Source organism: Lasioglossum baleicum, chromosome 12 (genome assembly GCF_051020765.1).
Source record: "Lasioglossum baleicum chromosome 12, iyLasBale1, whole genome shotgun sequence".
Taxonomy (NCBI): Eukaryota; Metazoa; Arthropoda; class Insecta; order Hymenoptera; family Halictidae; genus Lasioglossum; species Lasioglossum baleicum.
This window is the reverse complement of record NC_134940.1, coordinates 14,049,371-14,076,157: the sequence shown is the minus strand read 5'-3', so window position 1 is coordinate 14,076,157 and position 26,787 is coordinate 14,049,371. Positions and strand designations below refer to the sequence as shown.

At 36.1% G+C, this 26,787-nt stretch overlaps 1 protein-coding gene across 2 annotated transcripts in view; it reads left to right on the top strand.

Moving 5' to 3' along the window:
- The window catches only part of Vacht (Vesicular acetylcholine transporter), a 130,347-nt gene that overhangs the window by 59,830 nt on the left and 43,730 nt on the right, over window positions 1-26,787 (top strand). For both annotated transcript variants that reach the window (XM_076435028.1, XM_076435027.1), the window contains exon 4: window positions 8,651-8,842. In XM_076435028.1, coding sequence (XP_076291143.1) covers window positions 8,651-8,842 — 192 coding nt within the window. The remainder of the gene's footprint in view (window positions 1-8,650; window positions 8,843-26,787) is intronic.

Below are 26,787 nucleotides of genomic sequence, written 5' to 3'. Positions count from 1 at the left end.
AATTTTGCTATAAATGTCCATATAAATGAATCATGCTGGACACTGAACAATTGCAATTAACCTTCTCTCGGTGTACGGGATGCGATTGCACCCCTGGCTGACAGAGACAGATATAAAGAGTTGACGAATGAAAAATTTTTTTTAATTTTCTAGAAATGCTATCTGTGATATGTTTCAAACTTTAGAAATTTTTAGAATTCTAAGAAATACAAATGTTTGCAAATGCTATTTCTCTCAACTGTGCTACATACGTTTCATTTGAAATAGTAATTTATTTCTGTCATAAATGAGAAATACTTAATGATTTTACAAATTAAAATATATAGTTTACAATATGAACCTGAAATAAATATTCCCTTTGAAATAATATAAAAATAATAAATATTAATCGTAAGAAATATATAGAATTCCAAATAATTAATAGGAATGTAAACACATGAAATACACTATTCCAAATAATTATTACATCTACAGAAAATACAATTTCAATTAATAATTTTCTTTACCACAACACAAATGGCTATTTTGAATACACATACTTATGTCTATAACGTCAAATAAATCTTAAAATATTATTTCATACAAACAAGATTATTTCATTAACTATTTCTCCAATACCTTTTTGTGGTGTGCTTGAATAACATTTATTTGGCAATAAAGATCCGGAGCCTGGTAATTAGGATTTGTCGGAGTGTCTTGATGGAAGTGAAATTATGTTTGAATGAAATATTTGAAGGTTGCTCGCTAAATCCATTAGGCTCGATGAACCATATTATTCCTTCTGAAGCAGCATCGCGACGTGCAAGTCGACTTTCATCATTTGGTAGAGATGGTAGAGCAAACGAATCTGCTTCTTTCCTAAACCACTCAGAAAACTGACTCTTCCCCTGAAGTTTCTCCTCTGCCATTTCTCTACGACGACGGCGGAGACTTTATTAAAGTGTCGGCCAGAACGGTCCTGAGGGACTCGCGCGATTATATGACAGACTCAAGCCGATTAGCTATGTAGAAAAAATTGAACATTCGCCTGCGGATGTTTACCCATTTGTAGCTTATAAAAATTGGCCGAGGAATAACATCAAGATTTCAAATGGAATTTCGATCTTAAGAAACTGTGGAATTTTCTTTCACCCTCACAATCTCGGTCGATGAACGGAAAAAATTTTAAGTTTCATAAATACACCACACAGATAAGAGTATGTATACTTCTCTTAAAAATTAGTATTCGTTTACAACCGATAAGTAATATATGAAAGAAATGAACAGTTGAAATGGAAAATATTAGAGTAAATAAAACTAGTTGAACGGAAAACATTTAGAGTTGCATAAATACCCCACACAGATGCATACTTTTCTTAAAAATTAGTATTCGTTTACAACCGATAAGTAATATATGAAATAAATGAACAGTTGATATAGAAAATATCAGAGTTGATCATCAAATAATAAATAAATTGGTAAAACAGAAAAGTACAAGATAAAAATGTACTTCCTTGAAAGGGATGATTTCTGGAGTCATTTGTAGTTTTTCCTTGGCGAAAATATCCTTCGTGGCTTTGTTAACAAGTCATGTTAACAAGTAGCTGCGCTCTGATTGGTCCATGTTTTTCGTTGACGAAGCCGCGGAGGAAAATTTCGTCAAGGAAAAAGTTACTTCAAATAAAGTATTTTAGTTAAATAATTGAGCGTTGTACCACGATTTTCGATACACCCAGTATAATACGGCCATCGATGTTCCATCTATCGGAGTCAAAAACTGAATAATCAATGTCTGATTATAATTCGTTAAAATAGACACAATATTCAAATCTCGTGCTTGAACACGTCAAAGGGAAGCAGATAAAAAGCTGTAGGAATAACGAGTCGATATATTTCAACAACAAGAAGCAATTTCCAACAATCGATCGTATAGCTACAAGCGGCCAGATGAAACAAAAGTCGACTAGGAGTGGCTGGTTCTTCTTATCGATGCAAAACAGTGCGGAGGGTCGTAGCAATTAAGAGATAACAAGGTTTCCCCCTCGGCACCCCTTCAATTAGTAACACCCAGCACCCCCACCCCTTACCACTGTCAGACCAGGAACAACCCCCTTAGGCTTCCTTTATATCCACCGTACTACCCGCTATCCCCATCTTCCTTTTTTCCTCTTCTTTCTCTGTTTCCCCCTTTGCTGCATGTATTTTTTCCCCATAATTATTTTTTGCCCCCTCCGCCTACCCTTTGTACCGACTTTTTGTTTTAAATGAAGTTCTTATAGAATTTTTCAGCACATTTACCTCGGGCACTCTGCGCATTTTCCTCGGCAGCCTTTTTATTTTCTCTCATTCCTTCAGTATCACGTAATATTGATTTTTCTTCGAATAGTGCAATATGTGAATTTTACATCTCATTTTGCAGATATTTTAATACTCAACTTCGTGGTATAAAATTGGAAGCATAAATAAAAGGTCTTCCATTAACCCTTTGCACTCATTTGTCGAGTGTGTCTCGACATCGGAGAAAGGAAAATGTAAATGAAACGTGTTTTTATGTGTACTTTTGGTTCTTCCTGTATTTTTTTACAAGTTTGAGAGCTATATTCAATATAATTAGTAAACGAAATTGTTTAAAATAAGTAGGAGCCAAGGAACTGTCCTTTGAAGTATGTAAATCTCAAATGAAACACTCGGCAGTTGTTGGCAACGAAATTGAAAAATAATTCGCAGTGCAAAGGGTTAAGAGGTGAAGATCAGAGTTGTAATTCTTCGACACGTGGTTAGTAAAATTGTAAATTCTAAAGAACTGTTAACTGTAAAAAAACAACGTTTCTTTATAATTTAAAATATCATTTATACAGAAACGCTGTTTTATTGCAATTAGCAATTCTTGATAATTTAAAGATCAGAATTGAAGATGAGAGAACTTAGAATAACACTTTATTACACTTTAAAATAACACTTCTTAAAGGAAGATCCTGTAGATCAGCTTACAGTCTTTGATATAGTTTTCAATCAAACTTTTTGTGCTAATTCTAGAGACAAAATAAGCAGACGCATGTCCAAGCTTTAGTTATGTTTACAACCTAAGTTTAAAGTTTAAACCTAGTGTTTAAAGTCGATTTTCTCGGAAACTAGTCGTCAAATATCCTGTTTCTCGCTTTACTTTTACATGTAGGATCAACAATCTCAATTCGAATTCGTCCGGTTTTCGTATTCCGTTCGGATATCTCGATCTTCCGTTGTCGGCTTTCCTCTCGAGCTTCATAGCCTCCAGTTTGCATAGAATACAGGTCCACGGGGAATTCTAGCAAGGGATCGCGAGGTGCCACTCATGACGGAGGTACATATTATCTGGCGCGCGTCCACAGTAGGGCAGAACGAGGGGATGTGCAAGGAAATTGAGCGTACGTAAAATTTCCGCTCGGAGGAAATACGTGAAATCCTCGATGGAGAATCTTGTAAACTGTTGTGACGCGTCGCGGCGATCGTTTTGGAAGATACATCGTATCGTAATAGATTCCGATATAAATATTAAAACCACCTCCGTAGAAAATTGTTATCCGTGCACACGTTGAAAATATTTATTTTCTTCTTCGTGCAATTTCTTTTCAGCGTCTATGCAAACATCCAAACTAATGATGTTCCATTCAATCTGGGGCGAACGTCATCGAAAATCTAATTTGACTTTCGACAAGCACATCGAAGTTCAATCGTATGGATCCCAACTTTCAAGTTCAAAGTTTTAATTGGCAATCTTGAGAGAAGATTCGGATGGTTAAATTCAACTTTGAAAGATTCTGTGGTTAAACAGAAACGTCCAGGGAACGTTAAGGTTCATTAAAATATCTTGATCTTGTATGTGCTGCGTTAGTGACTGAATTAAAGTTACAAATGGCAGAGTCTAACCATTATGGTTGGGTTATTGACGGTTGCTACGTTGTTTAGATTGTTGATATTTGCTGTGCACTTCTTTTTGATAGAAAAATGTAGCTTTTTGTGTTGCGTTCAAATATTAATTTCGTTTCGAATCCTGAGCATTAATTAAATTGCTGTTGTCTTTGGATTATATTTATTAATATATGTGAAAAATTATGTATATTGAATTGGAAAAATGTATTTCGTTGGGATGGGTGATTTGAAATAATTTTCTCCTTCGCGAAAATGTTCTCCGCGCGGTTTCGTTAATAACTTCTTAACCCTCCGAGTGCTGTGTCGGAGTCATTTTTCACCGGGAACTTCCAAATTGTCATTTACGTACTCAATTTGTAGCAATTAAACTAACTGAATAGCTGTTTCATTGAGGTAAATATTAAAAAATTTTGAATTAGAGCTGTGAACGGTCCTAAGCATTGCCCATTATATTTAACAAAAGTTAACAAATTTTCACAAAGGAAACAGTTACATACTTCGAATGGCCTCAGGAATCAGCCCCTTCGAGGAAGTACAATAGTTTTGGGACACCCTGTATAAAGAAAATAAATATTGGATTGGCAAGAACGTAATTTCGGTTTTTTAAGGTAAAATAATAAAATAATTATAATAAGATATTTCCCCTTTCGTTCGAAGATCTTGTGCTAAAAAGAATAAATAAGAAAATATTTGACTTATTTCAAGTTCATTGCTTGAAAAAAAATTGAAATTACTTTCTTGCCAACCCAATACATGATCGAACCGATTGCATGAAGCAAGTAGCACTCGTCCGTTACGTGAAAAACAAATTCCAGTTGTATAAAAGTTCTGCAGACGATAATTCATGCTTGCACGTTGCTTATAGAGCATTTCAATGAAACGACATGGTTTGTTTTCTTCGTTAACGAGCATACTCGCGCCAGCGAGCGTATGATCCCGTTTACAGGATATTCGTACCATTGCAACACGAGCCAGCTAGGGAGAAAATGCGAGAAATGAGGGGTTTGGAGATGGAAGGGTAATTATTTCGTATTCAGTGCGTCCGAATGGACAGCACACCCAATTGATTATTATCGAATCGGACAAACGAGGCTGTTTGATCGAATTTCTTCGACCGTTCTCGTCTCCTCGCAGATTTATGACGTATTGTACGCCTTTATTACTATTTTTTACAATAATATTTTCCCACTTTATTTTTATTAATATCTAGATAATATTTAGCAGATTCATTTATTATTATTTAGACGTCGACTATCATATTCGAATACGTCACGGTGGAACCAATCTTTTGACGAATTCATATCTTTCAAAGAAATTTTGAAAAACTCCCACCACAATACCCAGATCTTCCAGTGCTCGTACGAACAAAGTATTATTTTTTTTGTGAAACATTTTAAATAAGATCTACTAAGTATGAACATTATACCTTTCTTTTAAAATGAAATAGAATTCTTTTCGTTTGTAACCAACACTTAAGTATTGAAGTAAACGTGGACATGCAATAAATATCAATTTTCTTCCCTCCTCTGTGAAATTATTACAGATAAAGAAGTTTTAGTTGCTGTAACAGTTGCAAGTATACCAAACAGACTGTAAAGTGCAAAGTAATAAAATTAACAAAATGTTTAAACTTACTTTGGCCACCGAGTTTTTTCACTTGTGTCACTGTTTTAAATAAACTCCAAAATTTTCATAATATGTACATCAATTTAAATCAACTCTCATAATCTACACAACAATTTAAATAAACTGTAAATTTTCATAATCTACACAACAATTTAAATAAACTCTGAATTTTCATAATATTTAGAAAAAGTACAAGTTTTATGATTTAAAATAAAATTTCAGTTTGCAAAAATTGTGGTGGTAATTATCGTGTACACTACTACTGAAACTTTCTTTTGTCCGCTACTGTAAATAAACAATGTTCCACGCCATTGTTCCGTAATAATAATAGATTGTTTCATAATAAATAATGATAAACTTTAGTTTGAGATATGAGAGACACGGTTGGAATTTATAAAACGGGGATCTAGAAGGATTTTCTAATAAGCTTCTCAATGCCTACTGATATACATCGGGAACGGACGAAATCGTAGATTCCTGGATCGAATATTTCAAATCCACGCTATCGCGTGGCTCGATAAGCCGTTTCGGGTCGAAACGCTGGCTGTAGGTTCAGGGGTGCAAAGGTCGTTAGCAGAGTTTCGAGCGGTGCATAGCAATGAGCCTTCAAAAGAGGGTAGAAAACCTCCTGGGAATCGAAACACCCGTTACATGGAAACTCGTACGAAACGAACGGGCTGCAACACCGAGGGGCTAAACTGACGCATGCCAAAGCAGTATAATCGAACTCGTTACCGAGCATTCTCTGGATTCATTTCGTGAGTCGAATCGAGCATTGCCTATTTTTCTAGATTTCCTCACATTCTCGAACGAGTAAACGAGTGAACGACTTGAACTTCATCGTTGTATTATTTGGTCGCGTGATTCGGCCGTGTCGTTAAACCGTACATTTCACTTTTATCACTCCTCTTTAACTGTATATTGATATTATAATCCGATTTAAAATGTTCAACAAATGAATAAAATAATAAATTGACAGGACAAATTTTAGAGTGCACAAATACAAATTCTATACAGGACAACAACGAATCAAGTCATTCAATGATATGAAATAATACCTAGTGTAGACAAGAATTTCGAAACATTTTGTGCATAAAGCAACCGCTCGATAAGTAGCCGTTAAGAACGCCTCTCGCCGAGACGCATTACCCATACACCCGCGCAGACCTTACTCCATCAGTTAGTATATGACCTCGCAAATTCCTGTGTGTGACCACCGAAGGAAAGCAAACAGACACGATTAGGGGAGGATGCGCGTGCCATGGACCGTTCGATAAGTAGCTAGTTTAGGGGCTCCGAACACGAAGTAGCTATCCGGTTGGTAAGAAAGTAATTTCGGTAGTTTAAGGTGAAATAAAACCGAATTTCTTCATTCAAACGATGAACTTTAATCGATAAAATATGTTCTTATTCATTGCAAATATTTTTTTGCAAAAGATCATCGAACTCTAGGGAAAATATCTTATTTATTAAAGTTTATTGCTTGAATGAAAAAGGTTTAGGTTCTCTGTTTCACCTTAAAATACCGAAATTACTTTCTTGCCAACCCAATATTTTTGTTTTAAAAAGCGACTGTATTTATTACATAATTTTTATTATGTGACTTCAACATCAAATTTCGAATTTTATGGCCACGTTTAATGAAGCACAGCTTGTCCTCTTTTCCTCTCTTCTCCCTTCCTCCTCTTCTCTTGTGTTTTTCTACTTCCCCTCTTTTATTTTCCTTTTGAATTCTCTCTCTCTCTCTCTCTCTCCCCCCCTCTTTTTCTCCCTTGCTCTCCTCTTTCTTCACTCCCCATACTCTCTCTTTACCTTTCACTCTCCTCTCCTTCCCGCCTTTCTCACTCTATGCCTTTGCTACCTCAAAACCTCATTTTCTGCTCTCACCCCACTCCTCGTCCCACTATTGCACTTGCCGGAAACATTCAAAACGAAGAAGGAAGGGTCGCATTGGCAGCGTTGGTCTTGTTAGAAAGGGGATTCTGATCAACGAAGCGTGGTGCCCTTAAGGGCCCTTACTCCCGCCAGACACGCTTCGTTTCTCAATCGATTCTTTATTTTACAATCGCCGTGACATCGTAAAGGTCAACGTACGTCACCCGCAAATTCATGTACTCTCGAACTCGTTAAATTCTCCGCTAAAGACATCGATTTAGTTTTCTTCTATTTTTACTAAAAAGTCATCACTACGATCCTCGAGATGCACTTTAGACAAACATTTCAATCAATAGTTCTGATGTACAGGGTCTTTCATTGAGAAGCGTTACTTTAATTTATAGAAACACGCTGTTTTTTGCAGTTCAAGATTTTTTACAATTTTTCAAAATTAAACATTTTTTACGTTTTACAATTTTTCACAATTTAACATTTTTTTTTTTTGCTGTTTTACAGTTTTCTAGAATTCGACTAGCCACGAACAAACCACGTAACAAACAAATTCATAAGGTCCCAGATGAAACATTTCGATAAATGTGACCGTTCGGGAAGATTTTTAATTATTAGTAACTTTTACGATCGATACAGAAACCGTAACATATCGTTACTCTAGACCTCCGTCTTATTTCTTATGTAGAATAGTCCCTTACAATTAGTCCCACCTGTTGCCTATACCTTGCACACAGGATGTTCTAACTATCATGCTATACTGGGGAAAAAGTGCTACGTGTATACTGGGTGACCCACACAACTTGAACACACTAAATATCTTAATTTCTATGAGAGGACAAATGTCAGAAAGAAAGTAACGTTCTCGTCTTAAAAACGTTTCAAGGTCAATCTTTTGAAAACATGAAGACCAACGGAGTTTTGAAAATATAATCTATAAATATAATACCTAAAACCAATGTAAATCCAATCACCTTCAGATGACCTTGAGTGCAAAAAATTCATAATAATCGAATGATCACCATTTAAACTGTTCAAGCCACAACTTAAAAAGCAACATTGTCATATCAAACTTTTCGAAAACCTTCCATAACCTATTTATCGTTATTAGTTAATGGGAGAGTTGGGCAAAAATTTTTATTTACATAAAATTCTTACCCAACTCTGGTCAATGGCAGTCCACGATCAGTGAACTTTTAATTATCTAAGATCCAGCCGTATTCTAACAATTGCATCTTCTTCTCGTTTGCAGAAAGAAGAAACCCTGCCAATTCTTCCAGTCCCAAGTTTAGAAGTAACCATGCAGAAATATTTGGCCCAGGTTGAAGTAGTTGCACCGAATCATTTGGAGAAGACTAGGAACATGGTGAAGGCGTTTCTTTCGGGGCCGGGGCCTAAACTTCAGCAACGTCTAGTGGAACGAAAACAGAAAACTGTCAATTGGGTAAGTGAAAGACTATCTTCTTACTTTTAATTCTAAAAGAAACCGAAGTAGAAAAATGAATGACAATCTCCAACGGGAGGAGAAAACTAAAAGTAATGTTCAGTTCGAACCTGTTTATCAAAAATGGGTGTTATAAACCTTGTGCAATGGGAGCAGACAAACGAGATTCATTTATTCGAAAAAGTTTTTAATTCGTAGATTTCGTCGTTAGAAGCGTCGTTAAAAATTATGACTGTAATTATATTGTGCTCCGAATAACATTCTATGAACTGTTCCCACGACCAACCGTGCGAAGAACCACATTTCAACAGCACGTGTAGTCTGGCTGCAACTAGGACCCGTTCGTAATGCGGTTTTAAGAGTTTCCTTGTACGGTATCTCAGAGGTCGCATCTGTGGGGTCGCCGATTTTCAGGTAACTTTTTGTGGCGACTCGAGAGAACAAATAATCAGACAGACACGTGTCCGAGCCTTTCCGCCAATGCTCATTTTTTACGAAGATATTTAACATATAGTTTTTACACTGCGGCAGAATTCATCGGCATTCTGCGGCAGAAATTTTTTGTAAAAGAAAATTAAAAAACAATTCTTTGCAATATTTCTTTACTCTTAGTTACTAGTGTATACGCCCATAAAGATTTTGATTTTTATACCTTTTTTCACTATGTAAAAAGAAGATCAAACGGTGTTCAGTCAGCAGATCAAGTTTTACGCGCTTACTTTTATATTCTATGTTTTTATCTACAACATATGTTTATATATGTTGCGACCCTGTGTATACAGGGTGGTCTACAATATAGTCCCCACGATTTTTGCAGCACTTTTGGCAGTCTGACAAAAGAATGTTTCCAATAAAACTTAATCAATTTCCAATGGTCTACAAATTTCATCATTAAGAATTCGTAAAATGTTTACTTTTAATGAAAAACCAAGGCGATTTCGAGTTTTTTTCTCGAGAAAAAATTCTGCTCTTCGTGATTTATTATATAATATGTTGCTGTATCAAAAGAATTATGCTAAACGTCAGAAGATTAATTTTCGTCCGCAGGAAAAAATAATAATAACAATAGGCTGTTCTACAGAATGACAGTATTTCTTTATTTTCGTCCGTATCCTTTGTCAGAGAGACTGACTTTAAAGAGGTTCGTTAAATATTCATGACATAAAAGCTGTCAGAAATCGGGCACCGTAGAGTACTACTCCTGCGATAATAGACAAAAGCGAGGAAAAATGGGGCAGATTCTTTCTCCTGTCTAAGTGGCACAACAGCATTTTCGTTTCAAGCCGCCTCGCCTCCGGAGAATTTACTTCCCGCGACATCAGCCTACGCAGAGAGTAGAGAAAGAGAGAGAGAGTGAGAGGGTGTATCCGTGACTTTTGCGATCTTCCTCCCTGTCCGCCGTTTCCAGAGTCCCATGAGAATCCCGGTTCGATGCATACGCCGCGCTGTGCCGCCATAAGCCTCGACGTCCCCACGACCATCCGGTCCCCGCGCTCCCGTGGCACATAAATAAATAAATAAATGGATTTACGAGGGCTCGTGCACCGACTCGTCTCGTAACGGTTCGCTGGTAAGGGGCAGCGATGAGATGGATCTGGTGTACTTGAAAATACACTGGAACAATGCAAATATTACGACAAGAACGAGGGTGGAAAGGACAAAGGGTTGAAGAAACTATGTATGGTCAACGATTGTCGTCCGATCGGATGCTTTTCTTCTACAATTTTGGTGAAATTGTTCGTTTGCTACGTATCGATACAATCCATTCATTATTCACTTGTCCTTCTCCATCCACCCCCCCCCCCCCCTCCCTTGGCCTACAATATATTTTACAGTTTCAGTGATTAGCACTTTTTTTGTAGATCGTAATTTCCTAAAAAAAAGGAGATAAATGTAAATTGTATTAAATAAATATTTCCTTTTATCGATCGTAACGTTGTTAAAAAATAATATTAATGTTATCGGCGCACTAGTTCGATCATTGAAATTTAAACGTTTCGATCTTAATTTAGATCATTTTCAAGAAATAATTGCGTCTGTAAAATATTGTAAATTATAATGCTAGATGCAATATGTGGAATTAAATATTCAATTAATATAAATTAATATAAATTGTATTCCTGTATGTTCTCCCATAGCTGTAAAGTAACAAAACCAAAACAGAATTGTATCTCGGTTTACAGGAAATTCGTAACATGCATTTTTATCAGAATCTGTTCAGAATCTTCATCACGAGTCAGACGCGATATTGTAAGGCAGGGGGTTAACAACAAAGTTTTCCTAAATAACAATTTTTAAAGTAGTAAATGCGGATGTTTATGCAATTTTCAATTTTTATGGACGAATTTTAAGAAAGTGGAATCGCGTAAAATCTTATTTTCCTTGGCAGTAGCCTTTTTAGGTCTGGAATAAATTAAAATCGTACTATAGTCTGTCATATTTTATATCCTAGCATTTTTTGAAAATTTTCAGAACCCATAATAGCAAGAAGAAATTCTTTGCAAGTATGAAAACATAACCAATTTCAGGCGACACGCAAAGACATTCGTCCTGCAACGCAACACACGAAATTCTTGAGAAATGTTCACGCTTTTTGACCTTTGGATGTCAGGGTATCATCAATACGCGGTTTTGCTTCAGAGAACGAAACGCATCAATCATTTCCCGCGCGATTACCTAATACGTGTTAGGAATACATAACCTAGACGTTCATTAAGCAGCCGGTGTATTACAAAAAAAGGGCGAAGAATCTCTGTAATTAGAGATTACTGTTTGTGTTCGAGAATTGCTAATTGGGCTGGTTTCGCAAGTTTCTTAGAACACATTTCACCGCGGCTACACTGTGCAGTCTTCCAATGGGTCGAACGCCATTGCCTTTCAACTAATCGTCACGTTTATGATTCATTTCAATTTTGTAGTGCGCGTGTGGTACAAGATGTTTGAAAGATGGACGTACTTACAAGATAGTTTTTCAAATGTTAATTACTAGACTGCGAGTTTTTATTTTATCCATTTATGACAAAAGTGGATAGGTGCAATTGGAAACAGTAAACCAATTCAAAAGGATTGAAGAATGCCGACATATTATTTCCAACATATTCAAATTATTAACGAGGAAAATAAATGTTCACTTAGCTCCTGTATCTTGTGGTTGATGCACAAAAATTTGATTTTGCATAAAGATCCGCTGTCTATTGATAGCATTCATACTAGTAATGATCTTCGAACTTATCATTTGTGTAAGATTAAATAAATATAAATTTATATTTTTCACACTGTTCATTTTTGAACTTGTCATTTCTGTAAGATTAAATAAATATGTATACATTTTTTATTATTTATTATTTAACTTATTATTTGTGTAAGACTGAATAAATATATATTTTTCACTACTTCTTCGCTATACAAACATGCCATTTCGTTTGGCCACACCGAATTTCATTTAACGCGTGTTTGTCAAGGGGTAAAAACAAGACCGATTAGTCGGTGTCGACTGCGTCCAGTATCGATCAAACGAGTCAGAACGCCGTGAAAGGAAACGCAAGATCGAACGCGCAACAATCTGAACGCGACGCTCGACTCTCTCGAGAAAATTGCTTTCGCGACAACATTTCGTTGGGGTGTCGAATCTCTGTGTCAGCCCTCCGACGCAAGAAACGAAAACGTATTTGCGAGATAGATGCCGGCGAATCGAAAACTCTGTCCGTCGATTACCATCGCCCGTGTCCGGAGAAAATAAAAAAAGGTAATCGTTATTTTTTTTATCGGGAAAACTTTTTTTTGTTACTCCATTTTATAGCGGCTGATAAAATACATTTGAATATGCTGAAGTCATTAACAAGACGGAACGAAAAAAAAAGTTTTCCCGATAAAAATTAACGATGACCTTGAAAAAACTATGAAAAAATAGCCGGACAAAAAAAAATTGTTCTTCTATGATATTCCTCCATCGATACCAATTAAATTATGCCAAAAATATCTTTTCTTGTGCCATTAAAAAGGAAGAAGATATTTAGGTGGCCTCCTTCAGCTGAGACACCTTGTATATTATATAATATTAATATACAAAGCGTCCCATAAACGTACTTCCTTGAAAGGGGCGATTCCCAAGATCATTTCAAGTAACTTTCTCCTTTGCGAAAATATTCTGCGCGGCTCCGTTCAGGAATTAATAACAAAAAAACGCGGACCAATCAGAACCCGGCTACTGGAGGGTCGCGCTGAGCCGGGCGTTGTCATTGGCCGAGCCGGAACGCGTCCGCTGTACCCGCGCTCTGATTGGCCTGCGTTTTTCCTTAATAACTCCTTAACGAAGCTGCGTAGAACATGTTCGCACAGGAAAAAGTTACTTCAAATGAGCTGAGGAATCATCCCTTCCAAGGAGAAACAACAGTTTTAGGACACCTTGTATAAGAAATGTCGAACAGTTCTTTTTCAAATGGTTTAATGCAGTTTTAATGAACTACGGTGCCGGTCCCCTAAATACCAATCGCTTATTTTCTTGGCTGGCCTCTCTCTGTCGGATTTCCTCGTTCCCCTATTTCACCCCTACCGACAATAGACTCGCGTTTCTCGGAGGCGAGAAGCACGTCTCTATAAAATCGTAGCATGGGGTGGACAACCCCGGAACGAAGCACGCGGTTCGTGGGTTTATAGGTTCGGTCGGGGAGGGGGCTTTGGTTGTTGGAACCGTGGCGGCGCGGCGGTAAGCTAATATTACGGTGCCCCGCGGCGAACTGGAAAATTTCATTGAAACTTCCATTATTCATTCGCGAACCGCTTCAACCCCGACTGTCCGTCTGTCCGTTCATACCTTTCCTCCCGGTAAATCCAATTCGAATTACAAGGGCACGAATTAGCCTGGCCCCTCCCGTTCGAGTTTCTCGATTTTGCTCGCGATATTTCATCAGCTTGGAATCGAGCAATTAGGCGCTTTAATTGCCGATCCTTTGGAATTTGCCGACTGGATCCGACGACACAGTATCCTTCACATACAGTGAACCACGAAAGTATTTGAACGCGCTGTAAACCATTATTACTTTTTTATAATTGTACCAAACGACCTGATGTTTCATAATCAATTAGAAGCATTGGTTTACGAAATGATCTGTAAAAAAGATTTTCCAAACATTACAATTCACAAGGTAAAAAGCATTTTTTTAATTTTTTATTTAGGCCCTTAATGAAAATTTAAAATATACGTTTTGTAGATACATAGTAGTTGGACACATGCTGAAAATTTCATCGAAATCGGTTGACACAGGGAAAAACGACACGCATCGAGAGATGTACGATTCTGCGAGTTTCGTGTAAAACTACGATTTTCACCATTTTTAACCGGTTGTATCTCGTGTCTGTGTTAATCGATTCCGATGAAATTTTCAGCATATGCGTACCTACCATAGATCTACAAAACAAATATTAAAAATTTTCATTATCTCATTATTCAAATATTCATAATTTTCATTATGATCATCAAATAAAAAAGTTTTAAAAAATGCCTTTTCTATTTTCGCATGTAACCTTGTAAATTATAATTTCTGGAAAATCATTTTTACAGATCATTTCGTAGACCAATGCTTCTAATTGATTATAAAAAATCAGGTCGTTTGGTACAATTATAAAAAAGTTATTTTGTACAAGCGTCCTTGTATTTAACAAATGGGTAAACACTATAAATGCATAAAAAGATCCGCAGTTTTATAAATTATTATAATATTTCCCTCATTAGAGATCCAACCATCTGTGTCAGGAAGTGGCGAGCACAATTTTAATCTACCGTATGCAAAGTAATTGACTTTCTACGATCGTATGCAATTAAGTGGAAATGCATTGAAATATTCCGTCCCCCCGTTAAATTCGAGGCATCTGCGATATAAGGAGATAGGCCGACGAGCAGATGGACGCTTCTCGAAAAATATATATACCGCAGACACGTGCAAATGGCTGTATGCTCAGACTTAGAGGGGTGCTACTAAGGAAAAGTACTATTGCCATCCCTCTTCCACCGTAGGAAGGAGGAGCTGAACGGAGGCAATAAAGTTTCATGTCTCAACTGGTACAGCACCAGAAGATAGCTTCCGGAACTCTTCCTGGATCTGCCTCGCGGAGCACTCTCGCTGATACCGCATACGCGCATCCTGGATCGTAAACTATGCCTTTGCATTCCATACATTTCCTTCCCGCGTCTGACAACGTACTTGAATAAATATTGCCAACGTCAAATTCGAAATTCTTCTGTGATTCTATAAAGTGATAGTTCTCAACCGTACACTAATACAGGGTGTATAAAAAGTAACATCTCTGGATCGGTGGACATTTGTAAGAGAAACTTGCCGCAAGATTATTTATAACAAAGAAAATTGTTGGTAAAGTTGTTTCTTTACATCAACACCTTCCACTCATCCAGAAGAGAGTTACAGTGATTAAAATCTCTTTGTCCCCAAAAATGGTCGTCGAAGAGAAAAGAAAATTTATATTTTCCATGCGGCTACATTTGTTTTAATGCTTAAATTATTATTTCGTAAAAAGAACCGTGTGATGTTCATATTTGTTAGACTTTGTTAAAATCATCATCACGAGTCTGACTCGTTAAAATACTGCAAGGGGTTAATGATCGGCAGATGCATTTACAGGTTGTCTGAAAAGACACTCTTAAACAATGCAACATACATGTACAGCGTGTATAAATAAAGTAATGGTTTTGTAATGGTTAAGAAACTTGCTGAAAAATTGTTTACAACAAGGAAAATTGTTGGTAAAGTTGTTTTTTATGACACAATGGCAGTGTCCTGTTGATCCGACGGAGGAACAGAAGGTTGTGAAAAATTTGTGAGAGTACCTATACTTGACATTAGTATTTTCTAACGCAGGATTAATATTCTTATGGGGTAAACTTTACTTTACCGGGCGATGTATTTGGTATGTAATCCAGTAGATTTGTACCCGAGGCGGCTGCAGTTCGAAGTTTCGATCCTGTAGGATCAATGGTTCAGAAGTTATGCTCGCTTAAAGTTGAGCAATCTGCTGTGTTTTTGACAGGTAAGGGCGCCGCCATATTGGTTTGTATACAGTGACAACCGCGAGCCGCTTACAGAGCAGAACCACCGGTCTTTGCAACTCGGTAAGCAGCACGCGACCGTCACTACCAATATGGCGCCGCTCTTACCTGTCAAAAGCACTGCAGATTGCTCAACTTTAAGCAAGCATAACTCCTGGACTATTGATCCTACAGGATCGAAACTTCGATCTGCAGCCGCCCCGGGTACAAATCTACTGGATCGCATACCAAATACATCATAATTTATAGGAGAAAAGCAGAAATTTTGAGTCCGGTAAAGTAAAGTGCAGCCAATTCCAGAACTACAAAGCCTACTAGCATTGAAAATTAAATTTTACGCGATTCCACTTTCTTAAAATTTGCCTACAAAAACTGAAAATTGCATGAACATCCGCAGTCTAGTTTTAACTATCGTCGTCACCAAAAAAGTTCATAGCGTTTTACACAGCCCACATTTTATACTATAAATACTTATGTATAATTAAATATTAACACATTACCTACCTGTGATTATTGCATAATTTTGAAAAATCTATGGTACGTGGCTAAACACTTTTCAATGGAACCTTCAACAGCAACAGCAATTTTCATTGTGAACTAACAAGTCAACCTCAGTAACGTCATCTAATAGTTTCATTTAAGATTGCAATGTAAATTTCTATGCTTTCTTTTGGTACAGCAGAATTATTGAAAATCCTATTAATAGGCTCCCGGTAGGTAAAGTGTTAATTAGTAGTATAATTGACATTACAAGCTTACATTTTATTCTAGCACTACAAAGTTAAATTAATCCACCTGTTCGTATCATTCACTTTCGCCTTTCTCTCGTTCTCATCTTTTTGCCTCGTTCAAGTAATTTATTCCTATTCTTGGTGTCCTAACCACTCCATCTATTTCCCTACAATAGCTTATGAAAGGCTGCAACATTCAAAATCTATCTTAACATAAATCATACTTTCTCTTTTCTTCGTTTTCACGGTATCTGTTTCACGTCTCCGAGTCTCCGCGACTCGTTCGCGCTGTTAATTGTTGGCTTCTGCCTCTCTTCCATCTTTCCTTAAATATTCTGGCAACCAGATTGTTCCTACAGTACCTGTACCTTTCATTATATGTGGTCTCTTTTTAGCTCGTTACGCCACGGCTATTGTTAATTTTGATATTTTTTCTTCTCAATTTCATTCCATTTCATCTTAACCCTTAGCACTCGAGTGGCGACTCGGCGAGAGTCACTAAAATATTCTTTACATTATTAATTATGGTGGTATAGAATCAACTACGAAACATTTACAATTACAAAAGTATTATATGAGATATTATATCATTTTCATATCCATAAAAATCATATACAGGGTGAGGCGCCAGAAACAAGCCACCTGAATAACTCGGCTGCTATTGTTGTTGGGAAGAAATGCAGCAGATGGAACTTGCTAGGTTTCAACATTAATCAGATGTTAGTAGCTTTTTTGTAGACGGCCGTGTAAAGGACATATGAAGGTCAAATTCATTTTCTTAAATGGAATGAGATATTTTTTATTACATCAATCGATGCAACTAGACATTCATTATAAAAATGTACTAACAATTACACGCAATTAACATGCGACACATAATTTCCCGTGAATTTTTTCACGCTGATTTTCAGTAAACGTTCAAATACTTCATTATGATCATTTTTAATGTGTTTTATATATGAGAATACAATATTCCTTCAAACTAGTGGGTTACCAAATCATTTCAACGAAAAAATGATTTCACAAGTTGTGTTCACAAAAGTCGATTTCTTGCAAAATCCTGAGAACGTAGAAAAACCACAATTTTCTTGAAATTGTGCAGTTTAACGAATTCTTTCAAGGTTAAAAAAACGTTCGTACCACAATCTCCATAATTATCCCATATTCTGCAGAGTTTCGCCGTAGTGCGCCGCAGTGAACGTGTTAATCTTTGAATTTGTTGTGTCCGTTCCATTTATTGTCTCGTTCATTTTCTCATTTTTTTTTTACATTTCATTTTCATTCATTGATTTTGTCGCAGCTACGACTATAAAGTGTTGCTATATGACATAACAATATAACATTAGAGATAAAGGAAGAAAAATATTCTTACTGGAATTATACGTTTTATTCATAGTTTCGTTGCTGGATAGTAGAACTCGCTTGCTTTCTTCATTCTGAAAAACGTACACGTTCATCATAAAACTTCATTTAATCTTTAAATTTGTTGTGTCCGGTTCGTTTATTTTTATTGCTCGCGAGACACGACAGGCGAGAACAAAAGTAGAAGGATTTCGAGAAACGTCTGGAACGTTTTCCTCGAAAGTCCGAGGAAAGTGGTTGATCCCGTAACGACCTGGCTGAAAACCCAAAACCTTATTCACGCAATTCCAGAAGAAGGGTGTCTGGCGTTGGGAATCACCCCCAGAGTACGTAACTTTTCTTATGAATCCCCGCGGACAGCGTTCACGGAAAGAAAGAACGAGGGGCGGTCGAACTTTCTCCCTGTGCCCGTCGCAGTGGAGCGACTTTCTTCGAGCGATTCCAACGCGAAGAAGGGAAAAAACCATGTCTTGCCAACACGCCAGGTAATACGATGGATTGTAGTACTTTCCTCCCACATTTACCAGTCTTATCGCGCTCGAAGATGCTTGGCACGATGTAGCTTTGACGCGAGAAGCGATAAAGTCGACGCTTCTCGGGTAAATCGATATCCTTTTCCTCGATTCCTTTTTCCTGCCAAGCTTTTTTCAGCCGTTTCCAGGAGCTTTTTGCAGGCGAGAATAAAAAGGTGAAGGGACGGTAAAAGAACAAGGGTTGCCTTTGTTCGGTCGGCTTTGCTGCAGCTAAACGACTAAAACGCAATCGTTCTTAAAATTCAGTACACCGTCATATTAACACCAAACCTATCACTGCCGATCAAATGACCGGTTTTATACAGTGGGTGTACAAAGTATTCGTACGCCTTTTAAAAACAAATAACATTTTTATAATTGTACCAAACAACCTGACTTTTTATAATCAATTGGAAGCATTGGTTTACGAAACGATATGCGAAAAAGATTTTCCAAATACATTGTAATTTACAAGGTAAAATGCAAAAATAAAAAAGGCATATTCTAAAAACTTTTCTCTTTGGGCCCTTAATAAAAATTTGAAATATATATTTTGTAGATCTATGTTAGTTATACATATACTGAAAATTTCATCGAAATCGGTTGGCGCAGGAAAAAACGACACGCATCGAAAGATGAACGATTCTGTTTATTTTAAGCAGAAACTGATCAACAGTCGTGTTTTTCAAAACTTCGATTTTTACCATTTTTAACCGCTTGCAGCTCGTATGTATGTTGATCGATTTCGATGAAGTTTACAGCACGTGTATAACTAACATAAATCTACAAAACATATATTTTAAATTTTCATCAAGGGGGCCCAAATAAAAGAGTTTTAAAAATTGTCTTTTATATTTCTGCATGTAACCTTGTAAATTATAATTTTTGTAAAATTTTTCTTGCATATCATTTCGTAAACCAATGCTTCTAATTGATTATAAAAAATCAGGTCGATTATAAAGAAGTTATTAGTTTTTAAAAGGTGTACGAATACTTTGTACACCCACTGTATTTTTCATTTCATAATTATTGAAAGTAGTTAGTTGCTTCCGTGGAAATTGATTCGATAAAATTCTGTATCCAAGCACACATTGTTGTAAAAATTGCAGAAAATCTAAATAAATAGAGCCTCGTCATTTTTGCAAACTAAAACATGTTAATCGCTTTTAGTGCTCGATAGGTTCACTGTTCAAATAGAGTGATAACTATTAGGTTGTTGCATATGAAATGTCCGATTACAGAATGCAAATTTCGCAATGCGTTTTGATCAAGAAATACTATTACAGTTGACATGATTACATTGGCAAAATGATTAAAGTAGGAATAAACTGATTATGTGGCTCCTGTCACTTGCGATTGGTATAAGAAATTTTTAAACTTGTTTAAACAATCATTAAAGACGGAGAGACACCTTTTCTGCACCAATTTTTGAGGATATTTTTCAATTTATAGATTGCTTTCTGGTTCGAAAAAAAAACATCGACCATGCAAACTTGAAAGGGTGGTTTCTCACGATAAAAGTCTGCTCTATCGCGTGGTGTAGCTCGATTTTCCGCTGGACCCTTATTTTTTGAGATAAATTGAAAAATATTCTCAAAAATTAGTGCCAATCTGGCGTCTCTCCGTTTTTAATGATTGTTTAAACAATCATAATGTATTAATATTGGATATCACTGTATCCGGGAAAGTCTACAGAATCTTTTTCTGTAAAGTGTTCGATATCTTTTATTAGTAACATCACAATATTTGTTTAAAGTTGAAAAATATGTTTTTTCTCAAAGCCATGAGAAAAATTAGGGACGGTCAAATGTGGTGTCGGCGCAAACATTTTGGAAAATGTCTTTGGCCAACGAAATGGAGTTCGAGCATCTTTAGAATAATGATTACGCTGGTGGTTAATGCGTTGGATCGAAATGAGCAACCAAACGGAATTATCGCCAGTACTCCTCTTTGCCTTTGATCTCACTCTCAGTCGAATCGTATTTTCGTCGGAGCGCCGAGAGCCTCTTTTGCTATTTGATCTGCGAAGCAAACACCGTCCTCCCCGAAGGGTGAACACAAAAGTGAATGGGAAACATGGCTCGCGAACGTGTACATAATATGTATAATGAAGACTCATGCAATTTCGATGCTCTTGATCAACTCGTTACGTAAGACAGAGCAAGTTATTCTCGAACGTACAAAAGAAAATGTGTCTACAGTCAGGGAAAATAATTGAAGACACGATTAGAGCATAGGAAGACTTTCAATGCAAACCATTTTTATATTACATTTCACGTCACTATCGATTATGTTATAATAGAAACTGTAAATTACGAAACAACCAGTCAATGCAATAGGAACATTCACAGCGTTGCTAATTATCTCTGCCCGTTGAAGCAACGCTAAATCCTAATTTTCAAAAACGTTACAAAAGAAAAACGTCAGTGTTGTCAGAGCTTCGAAGTTTTGATGTTGGTGAAATATTGTAATTAGGAAAAGTTTGTCGGTCTTTTGTTCTCTGTGTATATATAACTTAATTAAAGTATCTTCTTTATTATGCTTTGTTGTCTGCACTTGAAAGCAATTTTGTATACTTTCAATCCGCCTTTTCATGCAACTATTTCTCTGGAAAATCTGATTACCCACAACAGCAACAGTAACTTCCTATAGAATGTTTCTCTAAATAAAAGATATAAACTGTCAATGGCGATTTCTGACAATATTTAGAAACTCGTGATTTAAGCAATTTCAGAACACGATTTAACGTAGGAATTTCACAGACGTTGTTTACCAGGTTTCATAAAAATCATTGTCGCAGAGATCTAGGGTTAAAGACGTGTGATCTGCCGACGCATTTACGCTTGAACAGCCTTCAATGATGCAAACTGAGGTACGACATCGCCTTTGGCGGAACACGTACAGGTTAAGACGATAAGTACTCGTGTACATATCGCATGAAATCATCATGAAATTTTTGCATTTTGTACAAAAACGTAACGGGTGTCTCTGAAGCAGGGCCTGGCAACTTCTTTAAAGCTTCACGGCTCTCACTGCCGATAAACAATTACTGGATTAGTACTTGCAATAGGCCATTCGATAGCTTAACCAAAGAAAATACTTCGTGCTAATTTACAACCCCATATGCGTCGACACGGGGGGTAATAATGGGGTGACAAAGAAACTCAGGTTTTTCTCCATTATTTCTCTTATCCTATTCAATTTAAGATTCTGAAAAAATCAGACATATTTTAACTATTCTATTCGATAGTTTATCCAATGAAAAATATTTTCAATCCTGTATGTCGACATAGGGGGTAATAATGGGGTGACAGAGAAAATCAGATTTTCTCCATTATTTATCTTATCCTCTTCAATTTAAGATTCTGAAAAAATCAGACATATTTTAACGATTAGAGTGCACGTCTGTGAATTTTTTTCGGAATTTTTAGCTTCGAAACCAAATTCTAAAAACAAAAAATTTTGAAATGCCGACTTCTTCTACTAGCTACGAAACACTAAGTTTATACTTTTACAGGTTTAGCTTCTCGTTATGGTCGTTAACGTACAATTTCTTCAGATTTTCCAAAAACCAGGAATTTTCGAGCACCCTCTGACAGAGATCGGATGTCTATTGTTTAAAATTCAGTTTCGAGGCTAAAAATTCGGAAAAAATGCATAGTTATGCAGTCTAATAGCTGAAGTATGCCTAATTTTTTTCAGAATATTCAATTGAAGAGAACGAGAGAGAGAGAGAGAAATTACTCACCTCATTACTACCCCCTATATCAACATACAGAATTAAAAATATTTTTCATTGGATAAACTGTCGAATGGCCTATTGTAAATTCAATTTGGTTCAGTATATCACATTCAACCAAAAGAAGACTATTTTTGGTATCAGTGAACATTTCTTCAAGTTGAACACCTTGTATATTCACCAGACTCTCTGCTTACTTAGAAATGAATACCTCCATCACAGTAATGGTAGACCCCATAAAAATAGTAGGACACAGGTGTCCTGATAGAGCTCGATGGCAATTTACAAATATGGGCAATGTAGATCGTAACTTGTTTAATTCGAGAATGTCCTCATTGCAACTCTAATCTATATCAAGTAATGCATTATTAAATAATAATAATAACAACACTCAAATAATGCGTTCAACAATCATCGATCCCTTTGATGTTGAAGCAACATTAAATAAATAAATTAAAAAAAAAAAATCATCGATCGAATATTTTCTTTGTTAGGGGTGGCATATATCACCGTCCTAAAATAAAGAATCGCTATCAACTGCTTCCAGATAACAGCAGAAAAGCGTGACTGAAAATTATAGAGAAAAATCGACAGCTTTCCGAAGAGTTTCACTTCTATCGTTGTTGCAATCCCACAGACAATCCGTGAGGGCTTAACGCTGTTTCAACAAGGGATTACTGTCGCTTCCCTAAGCCGATGGCTAGGCGACCCTGCGTATCCGTATCGTGGGCAAACATTTAAATTGCCAAGATTACCGAGTACTCCACCACCGCACACAACTTTTTTTAAGATTGCAAATAAGATCGACGTTCTACCCCGTTCACTGTGGCTTAAGTTTGGAAAATTTAATCCGTGCCTCGAAGACGAAGGTGTATGGATGCATTCCATAAAAATCATATGGGCATTTAAGTTCTAGTTCTTGCGAGAGACTGCTCTATTTGTTAGCAATGGAAGAATATGTATGGTGGGTTGGCAAGAAATGAATTTCGGGACTTTAAGGTGAAATGAAACCGAATTTCTTTACTCAAGCAATGAACCAATAAAATGAATCAATAAAATATTTTCTTATTTATTCGTTTTGGCAAAAGATCATCGAACAGAAGGGAAAATATCTTATTCATTAAAGTTCATTGCTTGAAGAAAATGGTTGGGCTCTTTTTCACCTTGAAATACCGAAATTCTAGATGAAATTCTGTAGAAGTTCTGGTTCTCGCGAGAAATTGCTCTATTTATTAGCAATACAAGGATATTTATACAATAGTTATACACTTGATACAATTACATAGTTACAATTAAAAAATGCATTTACTTGCACGTAAGCAATTACTTGCAAAATTCGTTTTTCACTTATTTATACGAAGGGGTGGTACCTGAGCAGTGTTGGGCAAATTTTATTTTAAATAATAAATAAACGTGTGATTTTAATTGCAAATAATAACTAAACTTTTTATTTAAATAAAAATAATTTTAAATATTTCCAAAGGTGTGCGAGATCTATTTATTATTTCTTATTTGCAAATAAAAGATTATTTAAAAAAGATTAACTCCTTCGATACCATTTAAATTATGCCATAAATATGTTTTGTGCTGTTAAATATGAAGGAGATATTTAGGTGGCCTCTTTCAACTGAGATACCCTGTATACAAAACACATAACGTTCCGGGTGTTATGATTTATTTCGATGTTATGCTTTTTCTGGTAACGCCCTAAATTGCGGAATTAGTTCCGGACCTTTATAGATCACCGAAGGGTGGCTACTCTGTCCCGATGTTCACTGCCTGGCGCGAATCTCCAGGGTAAAATTGGCTTTGTGCCCCTTCCCCTGGTATTAGACCCGTTACGTATCGAACAAATATCGGACAATTTTGGGAACGGCTCTTCCTTTGTCCTGTCCTAGTCGATCTACTGTGTCTCTTGAACTCGCTTATTTTTAGCGTTCCACCTCGACGACCACTTACGAGTCGGTCTCTTTTTTTAGAAGGAAGGCCATTTGCGAAATAAAGGATTCGATTTACTCAGCGAGAAACAAATATAAATATCAATAATTATACAGGGTGTCCAAGAAATTGTACTTCATCGAAAGGGGTGAATCCTGACGTGATTTGAAAATGTTCTCCGCGGCTTCGTTAATTACTCGGTTAGGTCACTCTTCAAAAATTATTTTCATTATAAAAATTTGATCTGAACAGCAAGAACCTGGAGTAAAATAGAAATTTATTTTCTTTCCTACCGGTTATACTTTACCGTTATACGACCCTCAGGGTAAAAATTCACCCATTTACTATTTCCATATACTGTAAAAAAAATCATTGACCTCTTTATATGTATCTTGTGAGATGTATTTCTTTAAAATGTGACGAACATAATTTGTTGATTTCACGTGTAGAGCAAACATGGGTGAATTATTATCCTAGTCTATTTTATGCAACTATCCTTGAGGAGCGTATGAAGGTTAATAGGATTTTCAATCATAAATATTTAATAAATAAAACCAAAAGCATAGAAATTTTCTTTTGCATTGCAATCTTAAATGAAACTATTAGATGACGTTATTGAGGGTGACTTGTTAGTTCAAAATGAAAATTGCTGTTGCTATTGAAGGTTCCATTAAGAAGTGTTTAGCCATGTACCATAGACTTTTCAAAATTATGCAATAAACACCGGTTGGTAATGTGTTAATATGTTTAATTGGTTGAAAACAATATAACAGTGTTTTTAAATTCCTCTAATGCTTTTACCATTTTAATTTAAACCTACTCCTTTTTGCCATAAATGCATCAAATCCGTTGTCTAATTATGATATATCATGTTTGCTGATCTACGAAAATATAAACATCCATAATTCATATAAATGTGCTTGTACTGCACTCTAATTATTACAGTAAATAAATATATCTAACAAAAATGTTTCGTTGTACATGTACTTGTAAGAAAATTCCTGACGAAAGCACAGAATTTCCTAAGTAAACCACTGCGACGACGTCACGAGAAAATTAAATGAGCAAAATCCAACAATTTCTTTCCCAGACATGAAAGGGTAGTCAGGTGCCTGGACAAAAGGGAGAAAGCGTATCGTGTCACAGAGCCTGTTCTTATATTCCGGAGGCACTTAAGAGCGCAAATATTTATGGTATCCTGGAGGTACGCGGCCAAAAAACAAAGCCCTCTATCGATGCAGAAGATAAGTCAAGGAGGGAAAAAGAAGAAAATCCGCCCCTCGTAGAATAGTTATACCCGTGGGATTAACCTTTAATTCTATCCTGACTTGACAGCCCCTTCGTCCTTGAAAAACGTTCCGCCGCACATCAAACGTCCTTGACTGTTCCTATAGCGAGCGGTAACAAGATCAAAATGAAATTTCGAAAATGGATCCCCCTTTTTACGTTGAGTTGAAATGATCGAAAAATGTCGGACGATATTTTATAGAAAGACAGGAGTGCCTGAAGAGAGGTCCAATAAAAATTTGGGAGGTTGTCTGAACTACAATAATTTACAGGATGTCTCCCATCTAACTTGAGCATTTTAAATATTATAATCGTAGCCTAGAGAACAATGATACAAATAAATAATAAATATAAATTTAAACATTTGTCGAAACAACATAATTTTTGAATTAATATAATTCCTTAATTACAATTACTACTTTGTTAGTCAACTACTATAATTTTCTGTCCATCTGGTTATTATTTATGACAAAAATGAGTAAATGAAACAAAAAAGAAATAATAAAAATATCAGAAGATTTTAAGAATCTGATGAAAAATTTCCCATTAATTTGAGCATTTTAAATATTATAATCGTAGCCTAGAGAACAATGATGCAAATAAGTGATAAATAATAAATATAAAATTAAACATTTGTTAAAGCAACATAATTTTTGAATTAATATGATTCTTTAATCACAATTATACTATTTTGTTAGTCAACTGTTATAATTTTCTGTCCATCTGGTTATTATTTATGACAAAAATGAGTAAATGAAGATTTTAAGAATTCGATTGTGTTATATTTGTTACTTATTTAAATTTTTAAGAGAAGAAATAAATATGCCTATACAATTCCTCCCATACTGAGGAAAAACATGCAGGAAAGTAACGATTATACGATTACGTATAATTAATGGAAACAGACATAAAGGAGGGACATTGATAGATGAACAGATACGAAAAATAAACTCTACCTAAAGGGTGCTGTTTGCTATGTGTGGTTTGGTTTTTGAAAGTGTTGGTGGCTATAGGTAACCTGCATCGATCCACTTGACCTGGCGTCCAGCTTGCCTGTTTTCATGTCCGAAATAGGAACTTGCCTTTCTACCGATTAGATTGTTGCACGTAAAGTGACTGTAGTGTCGTGAAATGGATTTACATTTTTCTTCGAAATCAAAGATTGAACTTTCTTATTTTTGATATTTCACGAATCAAACTTTTACCATCGTATTCGTCTCGTTTTTCTAATTAGGATGAATTAGAACCAAACACGGTATAGTTACGATCGCAATTACTTGCGTAACAAGCGAAGTTAAGAATTCGTGTATCTCTAC